The sequence below is a fragment of the Pinus tabuliformis genome, chromosome Q, assembly GCF_031772625.1.
Source record: "Pinus tabuliformis cultivar Carrire ecotype Pingquan chromosome Q, CPIR1, whole genome shotgun sequence".
NCBI classification, from domain to species: Eukaryota; Viridiplantae; Streptophyta; class Pinopsida; order Pinales; family Pinaceae; genus Pinus; species Pinus tabuliformis.
In genome coordinates this window covers 242818442-242837551 of record NC_142296.1, presented here as the reverse complement: position 1 = coordinate 242837551, position 19110 = coordinate 242818442, and the positions used below count along the sequence as shown (strand labels likewise).

Genomic DNA, 19110 nt, shown 5'->3' with positions numbered 1-19110 from the left:
AGTGCACACGCTACTTGAGCAGAAGTGGGGAGACATCAAGTTGTAGTTAGGCGGACTATAGGCGATGAGGGGCAGTATCCTTGAGGTACCCAGCCTCTTGGATTAGACCTTGTTACGGGAGCCCCGATGAGGAGTAGCAGGACTAGCTGAGTGGGTAGAGACGGATGCGGATGGAGCGGCAGAGAGAGCTACAGTGCAGGAGTCCCAAGGCAGCGCATAGCTAGCAGGCTGCAGCAGTGCGAGAGGCACGTGAGTGTTGCACCAGTGCAAGAAGGCACAGAGGTGTGCAATAGTGCGAGATGCAGGGAGTTGTTATAGCAGCGCAGAGGTCAGAGAGAGGGAGCACTTATCAGCGGTATAGGGAGCTTCAGCATCAGTGGGTGTTTCTAGCCCAACAGGGAGGTCAGTTGGGAGATCAGTTACTTACTTCTCAGCAACTGAGTTGCAGTGCAGCAGTGGGCAACACGATGCAACATGATGAGAGGAGGTGCAGTGCAGATGCAGTGTTGGGCGAAAGGACCAGTAACAACACAGATGCAGAGGGAGTTGCAGTGCAGATGCAATGCTGGGAGGAAGGACCAGCAGCAGCACGAATGCAGAGGAAGTTGTCGTACAGATGTAGCAATGGCAGTGGCAGAACCATGGGCAGCAGTACAAGATGCAACAATGCAGAGGATGTTGGGCAGGAAGGCCTAACACCAGCATAGGTACCGATGCCGGATGATCAGAGTAATACTCAGTGAGGAGTATTGCTAGAGCACAATCCTCACTAAGAGGGAGTGTTGATTTGGGGTAGCATCGAATGTGTTATAGCCACAAAATTTGGTGGAGAGGTTGGGGCACATGAAATCTCCAATACCCAGAAAGGGTTTGGGCAGATTCTAAACAGATCAGGAGATATTAAAATAATTAATATTTTTTAATGGAGTCCATAAGTCTAAACTTAGGGAAAATAAAATATTAATGTGTATTAATATGAATCTATGTTAGAGTGGTCCAAAAGACATGGATAAAGCCAGATCTAATCTTAGCCATTGATTAGGGACTTAATCTCGGCCATTGAGATGTCAACAGGAAAAGTATAAGAGGAGGTTTGAGGGTCACTTCGAGAATGCACCCGATGATCAGTCATTCTATTCTCTAGAGCAGGGTTTGCTAAGAGAGGTAGAATCAGTGATCGAGAGAGCAGCTGAGGGGCATTGAGTACAGAGAAACAAAGAAAGCAAAGATTGTGCCAGGAGAGCAGCGTAGCAGCCAAGGAGGGTGACACAGAGCTAGCAAGGGCTCACGCAGGGCCACGTAGAGGCAACCAAGTGCTACGCAGAGCACCAGAGGGGCCAACACAGTTGACGCAGGGGCTCCCAGAGCTGACGCAGGGCCTCCTGGGGCTGACGCAAGGCCAACGTGGGATAGAGAGGGGTTGACGCAGTCCAGTTTGGGCAGACGCTTGGGTTGCAGAGCAGTTTTGTGTTGAGAAGTTGCCAAAAGGATTTTTCGGGGTTTCAGCGAGGATATTTCTCTCAAACTGTGAGGTATAGCTGCTAAGGAAATTCTCTATTGAGTAGGCTAGTTTCGACACCCAGATTGTACTTTGATATTGCTTAATAAGAAAACCCTCAGATAGTTGCACCGGTTTTTCCGCATTGGGTTTTTCTGGGGACATTGGTCCAAAAATAATGGTGTCATATGGTGTGTTTGTTCTTGTTTCTTTTAGTTGCTAATCTGTAATATGTTGAGCATGCACTGGTGTCTATTTTCATCATTTACTTTGTAAATAACTTGTTAAAAGAAAAATAACAAGTAGGTAGGAATAAATCAGAAAGAAGTGCATGAAGGGTTTCTAAACTAAATAAACTTAGAAACTTCAACAGATCTGCGTCCCACTACTCGGACCAGCATCTCTCTCGCTACCTGATCAACTGCTATCTGGAAAATCGATCCTCCTGTCCTCCGGGCTCCCACTCTGTCTTCTGGCACTGAATTTCGACTTCTCCTCAGCAAAATACAAATCTCCCTCTTTTGCTCTGCGCTGCCTCTCTATGGCAATCACTGTCTCTCTGCTTTGCACTCACCGAACTGGAGAAACTTCCTTCTAGTCTTACTGTCCCTGCCCCTTTCTCACTGCTTTGACTTGACTGAATGACCTCTGGCAATCGACTGCTGCTACATTGGAGTTCGATTTCCTAGCAAAATCGAATTCCTTGTCTCACAAGTGTGTTCTCCAACCCCCATCGAGTTTCTTCTTATAATCTCTTGTTGAGACATCAACAACCAAGATTAAAACATAATCGATGGCTAAGATTAACTAGAACTCGATCCATATATTCTTCTAGAAGATTCTCACCATGACTTAATTAATCAGTTTTCCTAAGTTTAGACTTAGGGACCATTAAAGAAAAGATTAATTATTTTAATTAAGTCGTCTCTATGTGGAATTTCCAGAAACGATTTCTGGGTTTTGGAGAATACATGTTTTCTAGCCTCTCCACAAAGTTTCGTGGCTAGAACACATCCAATGCTACAAATATCAACACTTAGTTGATCTTGATGCTAATTTGGATCAAATTCAATTGCAGCCTGTGGGAGGCAATTAGAAAGGCTGACTTGGAGGGTTAGAAGCATTTCTTAGGAGTTGATCTTACACTGAGTGTATTGGGTGCCATTGGACTGGTGGAGGGCAGGGTGTTGGCAACTCAAAGTAGCCCTTGACAAGCAGTCATAAAGCGAGTTTGACCGCTGAAGTTTGGGTGAAGTTGTTGAGCCTATGTGTAACTTTTTGATGGATGAAAGAAGCTACTAGAAGGAAGATTTGGATCCCAGGTGTTGGCTAGCCTAGAAGAGCAGATTGGATCAGTCCGTGTTCATTGTAGCAAAAGCAACTTGCAGCAGTGATAGGTGGCAGCCCTCCTAGAGACTATGTGTTGTCCTTTGATGGACTTGTTGCACTCAAATTGTCAAAGTTCCAAAGAAGCGGGAGTACCTACTTTTTTCGACAAGAATCGGATCACATATCAGCAGTCCATGTGTCGTGGTCATCCCATTCTGCAAGTTATATATTGTAGATGATCTTAGTAAACCTTGATTCTGTGTAACAACCTAGATAAGCTTATAATTTGATGACGAATTTCATCCTAGGAGGTTTTTTAACCTCATTGATTACCTGTGTTTTTTGACACGGCTAATCAGAAGAGTTTTTTCCCTCCTGCTTAAACCCCCAAAGCTAAGGTGAAATTTATCGAGTTGTCTTTAGTGCGAATTTTTGGAAGCTTTTACGGTGGGTTTTTCTGGTTTAATTTCTCTAAAATCTGACAGGAATTTATTGAAATCACAAGCTTGATGGGTAACCCCTGCACATTCGAAGTGCCCTAGGGGTTTTTCAGGGTGTTGAATCCATATATGCAGTAAAAAAACCAGTTTAAATAACACATATCAAGATTTCCCCTTAAATTTTTCCACCAGATTCCGTCACTGAAAAGTCCAAAAAGTCGCACTAAAGACAACTCCGAAATTTATTGTTGAATTATCAGGTGAGTCCTAATGTTTTAGTTGAGTCTAATGTAAAAGTGGTTTAGGAATAATTTAAGCTAATTGACTAAGTTATTTTATTATAAATCACTTGGTTTACTAGATCATATTGAGTCGCAGATAAGTTATGTGTTTTGAGGGTCTAAGAGAAATGTGTGTTCCCTCTTTGAGTCCTATAAATGAAAAATCATATGTATTAGAGAGTTGGAAAAATAATTAATCCCCTCGTGTGTAAATTAATTAATTTTTCTAGCAAAATAAAATTAAATCCCAAGCCAAAAAATTAATTAGTTAGAATCAAGTTAAAATGTCTTAGAAAAATAAATTCTCAAAATGGAAAAATTCGTGGGTCTTAAAATAATCAATTTTTAAAGGTCCTCCACCAAGGGAATATTTTCTTTTTCAAGAAAATTTGGACCCTTGGACCTTGGTTTTTAAGTCAAAGTCAAATTTTTGAGGAAATTAGCTCTAAATAATTAATTTTGAGTTAAAATGGAATTAAATAATAAATTCAAAAATTCCTCAAAAAAAAAGCAAGCGCCAAGATTAAAAGATCGTGAAGTGTTTATCAACTGTCAAGATTATTTTTACAAGAATCAAAGAAACTAAGCTTTATTTTTCCATTTCGAAGATTTATCTATAAATTAGAGAGTCATTTGAGTCTCTAGTCATCTTGATCTCTGGCTAGAAAATTTCTGCTAAAACAACTTTGTAACTATTGTCCCACTGGGAACTATTTTTTCAATCATAATAAAGACTTTGGGGTGCAATTCAAGGTGTTCTTGCTTATTGATTTGTGGTATGTGTTGACTACAGGCATCTCTATGTTGTGTTGAATATTGGTAAGATTTGTTTTTTCATTAGATGGAGATAGAAATTTACTATTGATAGTTTTGGGCTAATCTTAGGTGGTTTGATTCCCCATATGATCTAACAAATTATTTTGAGATAAATTCATAGCGCTCGCAAGTACTTTAGTCTTTGGCCTCTAAGTTCACAAACTTGGGCACGAATCACTGTTGTTTGGATTCCAAATATTTATATGGTGGATTAAATCTTCACTAAGGCTATAGTATACATTGGGGTTTCTAAAGTATTTTTAGCCATTCTTCAAAGGAAAAAACTCCATAAAAATATTTTTCTCAAAAATTTAAAATTTTTTAAACCCTTGTATATTTGTAGATTTTGTGAATAATTTTGTAGATCTAGCTTGTAAATTATTTTTTCTAACTTGGGTTTTGGGTATTTTTAGTATTGTGTATATATTTGGGGTTTTGGGGCTTTGAAATTTTGTACAGTATTTGGAGTTTTGAAATTTAAATTTTTTATATTAGTTATTTGGGTTTCTATTCTAAGTTTGTTTCAAGATTGAAGAAGAAATTGGCATTGGAGACCTCAAAAACCCTAGACGTCTAGGGTTTTCAGGCTATTTTTGCAGGTTGTTTATTTTCAAATCGGGGAAAAAACCCATTTTCTGAAGATCCTAGCCCTTACCCAACCTAAAAGGCTAGTGCTTAGGATCTATTTTACAAACATTAAGAAGACTATAAGCCATACTAGGGCTAAATCTCATTGCAAACAAGGGTTTCTTCAAAGGATTAACATTTTATCTCTAACAATTTGTTTTGCAACAATTTTCGCTAAAATCTTGTGTTTTTAGGTGCCAAGTACATTGGAGAAATTTTGGCAAATTTGGGCAAGTAATCATCAAGGCCTTGGGTCTAGGGTTTGACCTCTAAATCCTAGTTTTATCTCTGATTTATTACAACAGCCAAATCAATAACAATTAAGTCCTAAAATCACATGTTACATGGTCAAAATTGTTTAAAATTGCAAAATCTTCATTTTGATTAATTTTGGCCACTTGGGCATTTCTAATTTGACCTAGATCTAACATTTTAGCTTGTTGGAACTTGCTGCATAACTGTGAAATTCAAGTCTGAAATATTTCTTAAGCATATACTTGATAAAGACTAAAAAATTTGAATTTTTAGTTTCCGGAAAAAAAACTTACTTTTTTAGACATTTTGGGCAGCATATTCAATATTTTTAGCTTTTTGATCTGTGACTAATTTTCTACTGTAATAAGTTTATTAGCTCTGAAATTTCTGAATCACATATCTTAAGAGCCCTAAAAATTGAGAATTTTGAGTTCTAGTGCATTTTTTCTATTTCTGGGCATATTGACCATCTATTTTTGGCATCTTTAGCTTGCTAATCTGTGATTGTTCACTGTTGTAGTTTTAAAATCAGATCTGAAATATCATTGAATACATCATCATAAAGTGTTCTAAAGAAGCTAATTTACATCGCTGGTCAAGTTGGAAATTTTATGTTACATGTGTTGGGCAAGTTTCATCATTTGAAGTGGTTTATCCATTGTTGTCATAACATTGATAAGCTTTGAATTTTCTGAAGTGTTATTGCTGATATAAACTATCATAAATATGAATTTGACTTATCTCATCTTGCCCTAAAAGGTTGTCTATCTTTGCACTCAAAATCTGACATTGATCTTGATTGATTGGCATAATATCTTGTGTTAATAATCATTGGTGGATAAATTAGTTACTTGGTATCTTGTGAAGTATTGTTGAAGTTTACACTTGTATCTCTTAACACGTATCTTGTTTAAGATTGTATCACAACATTGTTAAGTACTCTTGCCTTAAGAAAAATTCTCAATAAGTACTTAAATAACTTAAGCAATCTTAACTCAAGATAATCTCACCCATAATCTATTGCATAAGCATATTAGATTTAGATTGCATTAATAATTTACCTCCTAGCATAAGCTAGGTTGATAGAGACATAGGACAACCCTTCTTATCTAGCTTGAGGGGCCTCGACAACTCTTTGGTGGTTAACACAGTGACTTTTCAGTCGTCAGAGCCACAGTCTCCGCAGCACGGGAGGCATCGGGTGATAGAAGCCTAACAGAAGGTATCGTTAATTAGGCCCTAGCTTGTGTCCTGTTAGCATCCTTCCCACAACCTACCTTGGAGCCTAGCTTCAAAATAGTTAAAGGAAGGTTACACTTAGAGTCTTAGACTAGGCATTTAACTAAAATTTACCAAAATCATTGCATCTCACATAGGTCCTAGGACTTTCATATCATATAGGTTAGTAAATCATTCAAGCAGTGGGTGTCCATCCGGTCATTCGGTTCCAATTCATAAGAAGCAAGAATTTGTGACTCCATTAAGGCACTAGTCTCATAATAGAAAATCTAATTTAATCAATAATCTTACTTAATTTTAACCAAGTGGCTAGGCCTCTCATCTGTGTCTCCCAAGTAAGTTGATTCTCAACTTGTTTTCCTTCACTTCATTCCATAGGGACTACCCCCCATAGCCCTACTGTTGGGAGACAACTAGAATGGAGTGGGCAGGGATCACAGTGACAACCCCTGTCTTGAGCGTTGTCGCGGTACTTGTACAATCTGGGCGACAACATTTTTTGGCGCCATTGCCAGGGACGAGTTTGCTCGTTGTCAGGGTTAACGACAATTTCTCATAATCATCATATCATCTTCTGATCCTTCATTTTCCATTCATTGTCCCACCAACGCCACACATTTTTTAACACCTTCTTTCATCATTCTTCATCTTCTCGTCACCTTATCCTTTTTCCTTTCACTAATTCTATCATCTTGTTCATTTACACTTTTAGCACCTAGACGTTTAAGTTGGTGTCCTGTTTGGATGGAGACTCCACTTATTCATCCATTTTTCTCAAGCAAGAAGCTCTCCTTGATATCAATATGCTTCATCATTGACTAATTTTTCGGTTTTTTGTCTTTTGGATCTTGGAGTTAGATTCATGTTCAAGTGGCGACTCCATTTCTTTCATTTCTTATAAGAATTTCTGCTAGAAGCTCGCTTCTTGTAGATCTCTTGTTTTTCTTGAAAAATGATTTCTTCTGACATCCATTAGCCCCCTTTCTCCTAAAGCAGATCATCATGGATGACTTGTTTACCCTGTGTCATTTTACTAACATTCTTGTTAGCCTCCTTTCCACAACTTACCCTGGAGCCCAACTTCAAAATAGTTAAAGGAAGGTTACACTTAGACTAGGCATTTAACTAAAATTTACCAAGATCAGTGCATCTCACATAGGTCCTAGGACTTGCATATCATATAGGTTAGTAAATCATTCAAACAACGAGTGTCCATCCAGTCATTTGGTTTCAATTCATAAGAAGCAAGAATTTGTGACTCCATTAAGGCATTAGTCTCATAATAGAAATCTAATTTAATCAATAATCTTGCTTAATTTCAACAAAGTGGCTTGGCCACTCATCCGTGTCTCCCATGTAAGTTGATTCTCAACTTGCTTTCCTTCACTTCATTCCATAGGGACTACCCCCCATAGCCTGTTGTTGGGAGACAACTAGAACAAAGTGGCAGGGATCAGAGTGACAACCCCTATCCTGAGCGTTGTCGCGGTACTTGTACAATCTGGGCGACAACATTTTTTGGCACCATTGCTAGGGACGAGTTTGCTCGTTGTCCGGGTTAACAACAATTTCTCATAATCATCATATCATCTTCTGATCCTTCATTTTCCATTCATTGTCCCACTAATGCCACACATTTTTAGCACCTTCTTTCATCATTCTTCATCTTCTCATCACCTTATCCTTTTTCCTTTCACTAATTCTATCATCTTGTTCAATTACACTTTTAGTACCTGGCGTTTAGGTTGGTTTCCTGTTTGGATGGCGACTCCACTTATTCATCCATTCTTGTCACGCAGGAAGCTCTCCTTGATATCAATCTGCTTGATCCTTGACTAATTTTTCGGTTTTTTGCCTTTTGGATATTGGAGCTAGACTCATGTTCAAGTGGCAACTCCATTTCTTTCATTTCTTACAAGAATTTCTGCTAGAAGCTCACTTCTTGTGGATCTCTTGTTTTTCTTGAACAAGGATTTCTCTCTGACATCCATTAGCCCCCTTTCCCCTAAAGCAGATCATCATGGATGACTTGTTTGCCCCGTGTCATTTTACTAACATTCTTCATGATATTCCAGAAAATGCCATTAATAAATTGCCTTTGTTCACAGGTAATGATGAAATCATTGCTGCAAAACATATCTTAAGGTTTACTCGTTGTATGATAATGTGTTGTAGATCTTCATGTTATGATCATGAAGACATCAAGATGCGACTTTTTGTCCTATCTTTGGAAGATGATGCTAGAGATTGGTTTTGCAAATTATTTTTAGACCAATGTCCCCGGAAAAACTCAACTTGGGAAAACCGGTGCAGCAGCTGAGGGTTTTATTATTATGCAACAATGAAATAATTGGAGTACAACTGGATGCTGAAACTAGCAATCCTACGGAGAAAAACTAGCAAGAAAAATCTAGTGAGGAATTTCCTCAGTCCACAGGCAAATCTGGGCTCTGACCTCATCTCAAATTGAGTCCTTCAAACTGCCTTTGCGCAGTCACTATGCCACCCTAGCGCAGTTGCTCCTACACTCAACTCAGAACAGCTTCTCCCCAAGCCGTCTAATCAGCTATTGTCTAGGAAAATATCTCTCCTAGCCTCTGGAAACTCTGCCCAGCGTCTGGCACTAAAAATCTGCTTCTCCCCAGCGATTTCGAAATTTCCTCTAGACGCTACTGCGCTGCTCTACGTCAGCCTGACTGTGGCTCCTCAGCCTCTCTGCAAATGCACTCACCGGAATTGGAATCCTTCCTCCGGCTTCACTGCTCCTGCCCCTCTCTCACTGCTTCGATTTCTCTGTCTCTCTCTCCAGCAACTGAATGTTGCTACTTAGGAAATCGAACTACACAAGTGTTTTCTCCAAGCCCCATCGACTTCTTATAATCCTCTGTTGAGACTTCAATGGCCAAGATTAAATCTTAATCGATGGCTAGAATTAACTTGAAGTCAATCCGTGTGAGTTTCTAGAACATTCACACCTTGACTTAATTAATTATGATTAATTAGTCATATTCCCTAAGTTTAGACTTGGAAATATTTAAAAAATGAGTAATAATCTAATTAAGTCATTTCTAGGTGGAATTTCTAGAAACGATTTCTGGATTTTGGAGATCTCCTGCATTCTAACCTCTCCACAAAATTGCAAGGCTAGAACACATCCGATGCTACAAAAACTAACATCATTATTCACAATGCTCATGCCCAACGTGTGTTGACTCCCACACCTTGAATTTTCTCTTAATCAACTTGATGGGATAGTTCTCTTGCTTGAATGTTGTGGGGGACTTTTGATACAGCCTATTGCATCAAAAACACAATCGGTTAAAAGGTATACAACGACTTACTGTTGATTTGTTTGGGTTAGTGGGGAACTCTACAGTAGAATCAACTCTGGTTAGCTAGTAAACCATATCAATAAGATTGCTGGAACCTTTGACTGTCAATCAACACTGTGCACAACTTCGCTGGATTGGAAACATTGGTGGGTGATTTCTATTGGGTAGCTACAGACATGCGATGGTATGTCCTGAAGAGTGTTGCATTTGCACATCAAAAACAAATCCACAGATTTTATTGCTAAATTTCTTCACACAATAGGAAATGAATTTCTTTACCACTGATTGACATTCAACTGGCAACAGTCCTATGCAACATAAATTTAATTTGGCATTACAGAACTGCAAACTGCAATAAACAGAGTTTGGAGTTGGTTGACAGAGTTAGTGCTGTGTGGACACCTCCAGTTAGCAGAGTTTATTACTTGGTAGGAAGTATACATATATCTCTCCAATTTTCAGGGATATACTTGATTGAATGCTGGAGAAATAGAGCTTCCACTGAATCAGTAGTGCAAACAGAGAACTAAATTTTTCTGCACAGTATCCATGTTGGTGAAACATGTGTGCTATAAGTCTCTTGAAGAATGCCTAGGATTTCAATCTCAATTTCAGATGAGTGAATATAGAATAATTTTTAGTTAGCACATCCTACTTGGATTTGTGAAAGATTCTGATGTTTATTGATATCAACCTGAAGAAGAGCAGTCTTTAAAGTTTAAACCTACAAACAAATGGTACAAGCACTCATTATGTAGTGAAACTGAATACAGCTTCAACAAATCCATTCATGGATCCACCAACCAGGTCAACTTTCAAACCATGTCTAGGATTTCAAGTTTCAACCTCAAGCACTGATAGATATGCCTGTGGAGAATCTAAGATCACTCTGCCAAAGTACAAATTAGAGGAAATTGTTCTACTACAGTTGGGAAGTTTATCAAGCATATCAAAGGGGCACATATTCAGGTGTCATAAACATTGTGAAAGGATTAGAAGTATAGGGACCTAAATGATGTGAATGGGTTCAACCATTATTTCCTTATCGGAGACCAACTATGGTTGCATTTGCCAAAGGAAGAATTTAAGTGGACAGACTGAAAATAAAATCAATCAGATATGTACCCTTCTAGGTCACTGGAAAGAAGAGAAACAATGCCTTGGAACTAGACTTGTTCCCATACTTAGGCAGTAATCTAGCATTTAAAATGGATAACATCAAGCTGCACAATCTATGGGTGCCACATGAAGAAGAAGCTAATCAAATCAAACTGCTCAATATAATAGACTGGAATCCAAAAGTTGATAAGCCATTGGAGAAGGATACCATATATTAAGTCTAGGAGAAGAAGATGAAAAGCAACGAGTGTAACTTGCACCTAGTCAAAAGACAAAGATAATAGCTTTATTTTATGATAAAGATGATGGATAAATTTGGAGAAGAATTGGTTCTGATCTTTTTAAGTTCATGTTTATTTCAAGTTTTTACCATAGTTTGGTTTTATATGAAATATCTAACATTTTAGGTAAAATTATTTCCCTTGATTACTTATACTTTGATCTGTTATATTTAACTGTCTTATAGGGGAAAGTGCAAGGTTGCATTTCGAGCATTCGTTCTTCTGGAACAATTATTGCTCCACTTACAATGAGTCCACTCACAGGTGACGCTTTTGTGCTTTCTCATGTTTTGAATTTCTTTGAAAGCTAAATAAGTTAGATAGGTGCATATGTTAAGAATGATCCTTTTTATCAAGCTAACTAGTCTCTTTCATATTCCTTCAATATAATATTAGGGTATCACAGTTGGAGATTATTATAAGACTTTTCACTGCAACTGATATATTAAAAACATTGAATATCCGGGGAATGGTTGTATTTTAACGTCTTGAATTACTGCCAGTCATAGAATAAATATGTAAGAAAGTACCTGTGTTGACCCATCCTAACCACCTGCCTAACTTAAATACACTCAGTGGATACTCTGCAAAGCTATTTTCAACCATTGGATAACAAGTATACATTAAATGAAGGAATTGTATATGTCAGGTGTTGACATGAACAACTATAAATTGTGTCCTATGAAATAATAATGTTGGTAGAATAACGTTGTTGTCATTGGGAGTGGGGCCCCATCATCATTGGCCAGATCAGGAAAAACAACTATAGGTTCCTAGCCATCATTAGCTTAGACTGCCTCCTCTGATGATTTCTTATTCTGAAAAATGGCTGGGGCCAACATCGGGAACTTGTCATCTTAGGGCCTGGGTGGAGGACTCCCAGGACATCTACTAGTCTCTGGTCAACAACGAAGTCCCGGAAGATAAGTGTGAACACTGTATAAGTGAAAAAGTCAAGTTAATAGCTTGGATTTAATCCTCTAGAGTCTGTTTAGAAAGTCCTCTAACACAGGTTTATGGCAGAGTCACTTGTTACTATTAACTGCCATACTTCTGATATATCTTGGCCTTGTTTCAGTTCCAATCCTTCTAACAACATGCAGGACGTTGAAGGCCTAGTTTCATATCTATTTGGATTGCCAGCTTGAATCTGGCTTTTAAAACTGGGCAAGGAACCCAATCTCATGTTTGGGTGTGAAAGATGTCTCATACAGTATTGATGCCAGGACTGATATTTTATTACTAAATTTTTTCTTGTCGAGTTTCAAGGTTCCCGAATTCAAACTCAAACTCAAACTAGGTGAGTTAGCTTGAAATAAACCACTTTAAGCTACTGTAAGACATTAGAAATGAAATTGGCAAGAATAAATTGATGTTCTAATGAGTGCTTTGAGAATTAATCAATCATATCCTGAAATAAGGACTAGCTCAAGGCTGTCCCACACTTCTAAACCTATTTTTATGACGAATAAATGCATATTTCGAAGAATAAACCATCCAAGAAAGAGATTTTCCACTTATATGCAAGACATTTTGAACAATTTAGCTAGGGTTTGAGATATGCAACAAATAAACAACCCAATTATGTTATTATCAAGCTCATAATAAATATATATATATATATATATATATGAAGTAATATGGAACTTGAAACAAAAGAGTGAATTCCACCTTAGGCTATTCGATGTTAGCACTAGAATTCACCAAAATAATCTCCAAACAAATGATAAGCAATTATAGGCATTTTGGAGATGATTTTCACTACTTGATGTGAAAATTTATGAATCTACACATCAGAAATCCTACTGCAATCACTCGTTTATTATCTCCTACTTGTTATTACATTCAACAAGTTATTTAATTTATAAACAGTGATGAAAAGCACTACTGCAGACTACACTGACATACAGATCATAAAATAAAAATATATGAGATAAACACACAAGGGAAACCGTTATTTTTGGACAACACATCCCTGGAAAAACCCAATGCGGGAAAACCAGTGCAACAGACAGAGGGTTTGTATTATTAAGCAAGAAGAATCTAAGTACAACAGGTTGCCTCTCACACCGGCTAACCTTTCAAAGAAATATTGGCAGCAAGAAATACATACAAGGGTTTACCTTGTTTTCCAAGTCACAACTGATCCACTAAGTGGCCAGAATCCGGCAAACATTGCAAAATCCCAGCGCAATCACTGCTTGGGCCAGCGTCTTGCCTCTAGGAGACTGCATCACCCCTTCTGCTGGATCGATTTGCTGGAGAACACTGTTGTTCAGCCCTTTCGTCTCAGAACTCGCTTCTCCGGCAAAATCTCGAACTTATGACGAATATCCTGCACTACCACTGCAAGAGACCCTCTTGGCCTGCGTTAGCACTGCATGAGCCCCTTCCTGGGTTGTGTAGGCCTTTATGCTGCCTCTCTGATGCTATTGTTGCCTCTCTGCCTGGTACTCTTTGGATCGGAACTCCTTTTCGATCCAAATATCTTCTTCTGCCCCTCTCACTACAACTCAGATCACCTATTCGATTTTCTCAGCAAACCTCGCCCCAGAAAAATCGAACTGACTGATCACTTGGTGTATCTCCAACTGACCCTCAAGCCTCCTCTTATACTTTTCTTGTTGATGAATCAACAACCGAGATTAAGTCTCTAATCAACAACTAAGATTAAAACAGACTTGATCCTCGCCTCTTAGAAGCTTCTCAACGATATTTTTATTAATGCCCATTAATATTTTTATTTTCTTAAGTTTAGACTTAGGAACCTGTTGTCGCAAAGAATGTCTAGGCACTGCGACAACGCTCAGATCGGGGGTTGTCACCCTGATCCCCAATCTCTCCATTTAAGTTATTTTTCAACAGCAGGCTAAGGGGAGTAGACCCTAAGGAAAAATGGAATGAAGAAGAATTAGTTGGGAATCAACCAGTTCGGGAGACACAGCGAGGCAATCAAGTACTTCAATAAGATTTAGCAAGACTTAGGATTTGATTAGATTTTAAACGACTAATACCAATGCCTTATGGAGTCAACGATCTTGCTAGGGAAATGAAGACCAAGTAATCGATAAGCAACTGCTGCTTAGGTGAATGACTATCTTATATGAAATGCAAGTCTAAAACTTAATGTGAGATGCAAGAATCTTGATTGATTTTAGTTAAATGCCTGCTTAAATTGTGAACCCTTCAATCCTTTCTGTGTTGAGCCTGATTTCGTAGTAATTGGCAGATAGAAGGTCAGGAGAAGCACACTAAGGTGTGATTAATGATACCTCTCCCGAACTTCTAACATACCTAGTGCCTCCAGCGCTGTAGAGAGTTGTGGCTCTAATGACTGCAAGGTCACCGTTTTAAGTACTATTAAAACAGGCTTCTCAAAAAAAATGGATGGAGATCTATCTGTCTATCGACCAAGCTTATGCTTGGAAGTAAATTTTATCTATGCAAAGTAAACTTATATGCAAATGCATTGGAAGATGAGATGAAGCTAGACTCGAGGATGGTGAAACACTTGCGTTGCTAAAGCCTTCAATTACCCAAATGAGATGTTCACTTTATTAGATGAAGACTTAAAGGATAAACTCTTGAATATATCACAATTAAAACACCAGCTTATTTCAAATCTTCTTGATACAATTTAGCGCAAAGAGAACAAAAACTACTTTGCAATTCGATATCAATGTCAACAAATGCTCAAAAGTATTCTTAGCTTAGGAAACAGAGATATGCAATCTATTATAATTCCACAACAAGATTCTTTAACAATCACTTGAAAACATTTGCAAAATGTCTAGCATGTAACGAGCATTAAATAATCCAAGCAATGACGATAGATAGATGCAAAATATTCAACAGATGCACAATGTCTTAGCAATTAAATTTTAAGAGATTCAAATACTTTAAACAACCATGAAATTTAAATGCTAACTGATTTAGATCCTAGAATTGAAATATTTATGCTTAGTGACCCAAATTTAGGAAATTTACCATCTTCCTATAGTTAACCTTTAGATATAAAAATTTAAGCACATTTAACTAAGGAAAAAATTTGATACCACACAAGTTTTTCTTTAGATTTTATCCTTGAAAATTTTGATTAGTCTTTAGGAAAACTTTTCGATGTGCTAAGCAAGACTAAATGTGACCAAAATAAATCGAAAAAGGATTTAATAATTTAAAAAAAAAATTTAATGGGCCAGAGGTCACATAAAAAATTTAAAACCTTTAAATGTGAAATTTATTTCGATTTAAAACTTTAGGATATCTCAAAGTCACATTAAAAATGAAAATGAAGCTCCATTTTTTTAATGTTTAGAACTTTTTTTAAATTTTTTAGATTTTTTAAGTTTTAGAATTTTAAATCAAAAAAATGAAATGAAAACAAGTAAAGTCAAAATATAAAAGGATCAAAACAAAATCGAATTGATTAAAAAAATAATTTAAAAGCCAAACAAATAATCAAAAAGTCGAAAGCCAATACAAAACCAAAAAATCGAAGCCTAAAAAAGGAATTTAAAAAAAATAAGAATCAAATTTAGAATCGAATTATTTTGTTTTGTTTTGTTTGTTTATGTTTTATATTTAAAATATAACAGATATAAAAGTTAAAATGAATTTGAAATGTATCACCCTAACCCTAACTCAACAAATGCATAGAGACCCAAAAAAAAAAAAATGAAATCGTGAAGCTTTGGAGGGGTTACGGGAGGAAGAAAAAAATTGACCGCAGAAAACAATGGAGCTGCGTAGAATTTGTGTGTAGGTTTGCGTGGAAAGGAGAGGAGTAATGGAAGCTGGACGACTGATGCAGAAAAGCAAAGAGGGAGCAGCGGAGAGAACCAACGGACGACAAGGAAAGAAATGTGATGAGGGGAGAGCAACGATGGACAGGGAGCAAGGGTTTAGCATACAACAGATTGAGGAGGTAAATTTGGCAGACAACGAGAGTATGAGGAGCAACAACAGATTGGAAAGCTCAAGGATCTCGATTTCTTTGCAGGTTTTGGTAGCGGGTGAGGAAATACGCAAGTCTGGCAGCTCGACGGAGCTGTGGGAAAGAAAACATAGGCTTATGGAGCTTCAGATCAAAGAAATGAAAGCGGAAAGTGAAGAAAGGCAGCGATGGGCAACAGACAAAGGATTTGTAGCAACGTTTCTTCCACAAATACTTGAAACTTCTTCAGCAAGATGTGAAACCTAAACCCCAGGCAGCAACAAAAATACCCAGAAACTTCCAAAAAAAATTCTGTTTGAAATTTTCTTTCCAAATCTGAAGGATTCCTTTTTTAAGAAAAATATGAAACCCTTATTAGAATTTTTCCAGATTTAAAATAAAAAAATTTAAACCCTTAGACTGCAACAAATCTAGACAGTATCCCTGCAAAATGATTTCGAGAGTCTCAGGAAAGCAACCCAAACTCCAGACAACCTAGAAAGAACGAATTTCAGACTTGTACTTCAGATTTATCGATGAAACCCTCGTAAGATTATTTCCATATTTGAGATATTTGAAAACCCTTGGACTAAAAAATTAATGACACTGCAAAAGTTGATTTTGAGGCCAGATCTTACCCTCCAGAGCGTAGATCTGGCTTCAAAATCAAACTTTACCTTCAGATCTGCAACCTGTACCTGAAAACACAAACACCTAAAACCCGGATATATAAAAATAAATGAAACCCTAGTCAGAAAAGTTAAATTTTTTTTACAGATCTATGCATAGGAATAACAGATCTATCAGATTTGGCGAGTGTGAGTCCAACTCTGCTTCCAGATCTGATAATATAAGGCTCTTAAAAGCCAGATTTATCAATTTAGCACAGAAAAAATTGAAATTTTGATTTTAAACAGAGGTGCTTCGCCCAAAACCCTTCATGCATCAACAATAAAATTTCTTATGATAAGCCCAAGATCCAATCAAGCTGGGCTCTTCAAAAAATACGAATTGGGAGTTGGCTGGTCCAACTGAAAACTTCCCCGAATGCCCGATGATCTAAAAATCAAGAATTTCTTACACAACTCAATTCAACCATCAACGTAGAGCGAGAAAACGATAATAAAATTCAGATTTAATAGAGATACCTGTTATTATATTCAAAACTTAAATTACCATTCAAACCCCAGTGATTGAGCAAGATACCTGTGCTCAAATCACTCTTCAGAAAGCTATCATCAATGGCTAAAAGGAAATCTATGCATGAAAATAACACATCTTACAACATTTCCACGAAGAGTAACACCAGCAAGAATTAACCCCAAAGTCTTTCTTTATTGCTCATAAAAAGGATTACAATAGAGCTTTCACTTAGCACGACTCAAAGATCGAAATATCTCAACTGACAACTGACCTCTTATTTAAAGATAAATCTTCCAATGGCTAGTTCGAGTGATCTTTGTCAAAGTAATCTCGACCGTTGATGAGGATCAAAATTCTTTTAATTTCATTTGTCGAAATTTTAATTATTGAGGAAATTTCGAATTTTTCATTTAAATGCATTTTAATTAATTCAAAAATTAAATTTTTGAATTAATTTCCTCAAAATTTTGATTTTTTCTTAACCCTAGGGACCAAAGGCTTAAAATTTAGCAAAATAATCAATTAACCTTAGCCCCTGGACCTCTTAAAATTTAATTTTTAAAGGACCCACAAATTTTGCCTTTGGAAAATTTAAATTTAATTGTTTACCTAAGACCTATAATTAATTAAATTTCTGGCTTAGGATTTTAATTAATTTTGGCCAGAAAATTTAATCAATCAACCTATAAGGGGATAAATTATTCTTCTAACCCTCAAGACACTTTACATCATGATTTTTATATTTTTTACATCACAAGGGGGAAAACCCATCTGAAATAGACCCTCACAGACTACCCATTTCTGCGAGACAAATATAATTTAGCAGACTAAGCAATTTGTAATAAAATAACCTAACCAAATAGTTAGGATTATTCCCAAATCACTTTTACATAGACTTGATCTATAACACTAGGACTCGCCTAAGATCCTGGTGACAAAATTCATTCCGGCTTTGGGGTAAAGCTAAAGAAAAACTCTGCCGGCCATCCGGGAATGAATCGGTGAGACAAAAAACCTCCCGGAATGTAGATCGCTACTAGAAAAATAGGTTTACCTAGGCAATTACATACATGACAGAGATCTATTGAGATTATTTACATCATATACATGCAGAATGGGTTTACATTATAGCATGACAATCAGGTTGATGATGATAGGTGGACGACGCAAACACATCGATCAGGTGCTATCCCTTTTGCAAAAAAAAGGGGGTGTACTGCTATGGGTTGTTGATACGTAGTGGTCAACAGAAACCATTAAAAATATTAATTATTTTAATAACTCCCAATCCGGGTGGAATTTCACCAAACAATTTCTGGGTCTTGGAGATCTCATGTGTTTTAGCCCCTCCACAAAATTTCGGAGCTAGAGCACATCCGATGCTACCCAAAATCAACACTTGAAATATAAGATAAACTTTTAACAATGTTCTAGTAATGAAATAGAAGTTGAGTCTAAGAATATATGAACCAGTGTTGCAGGGGAGCACCCTACCCCTCCCCGATCCTACTCCTAATCTGCACTTTGGGCGTGAGCGACTCGGGAGCGCGCTCCCTAAAAAAAAAATGCTCTCTGCCTTTTTGGGAGCGTTTAGCCTTTTTTGTGGTAATGTTCCAAATGCAATTTTTTTTCAAAGAAACAAATAAGTTTTGAGTGGGGAAACTTAATGATCAGGCCTATGGCCCTAGTATTGATATGCAATTCATGGTAATGTTAAATTCTTAAAGTAAAAGTGACATTCTCCTTAATCTTCATTTTCATCCTTTTACTTAAATTTTTAACATTACCATGGAATGACTCAGGATGTTTTAGAGTGG

The 19110-nt window shown here is 37.2% G+C and overlaps 1 protein-coding gene across 1 annotated transcript in view; it reads left to right on the top strand.

Moving 5' to 3' along the window:
- The window catches only part of LOC149219092 (uncharacterized), a 259733-nt gene that overhangs the window by 200511 nt on the left and 40112 nt on the right, over positions 1-19110 (top strand). The window contains 1 exon segment of the mRNA XM_089384255.1: positions 11403-11481. Within this exon segment, the coding sequence (XP_089240381.1) occupies positions 11403-11481 (79 nt within the window).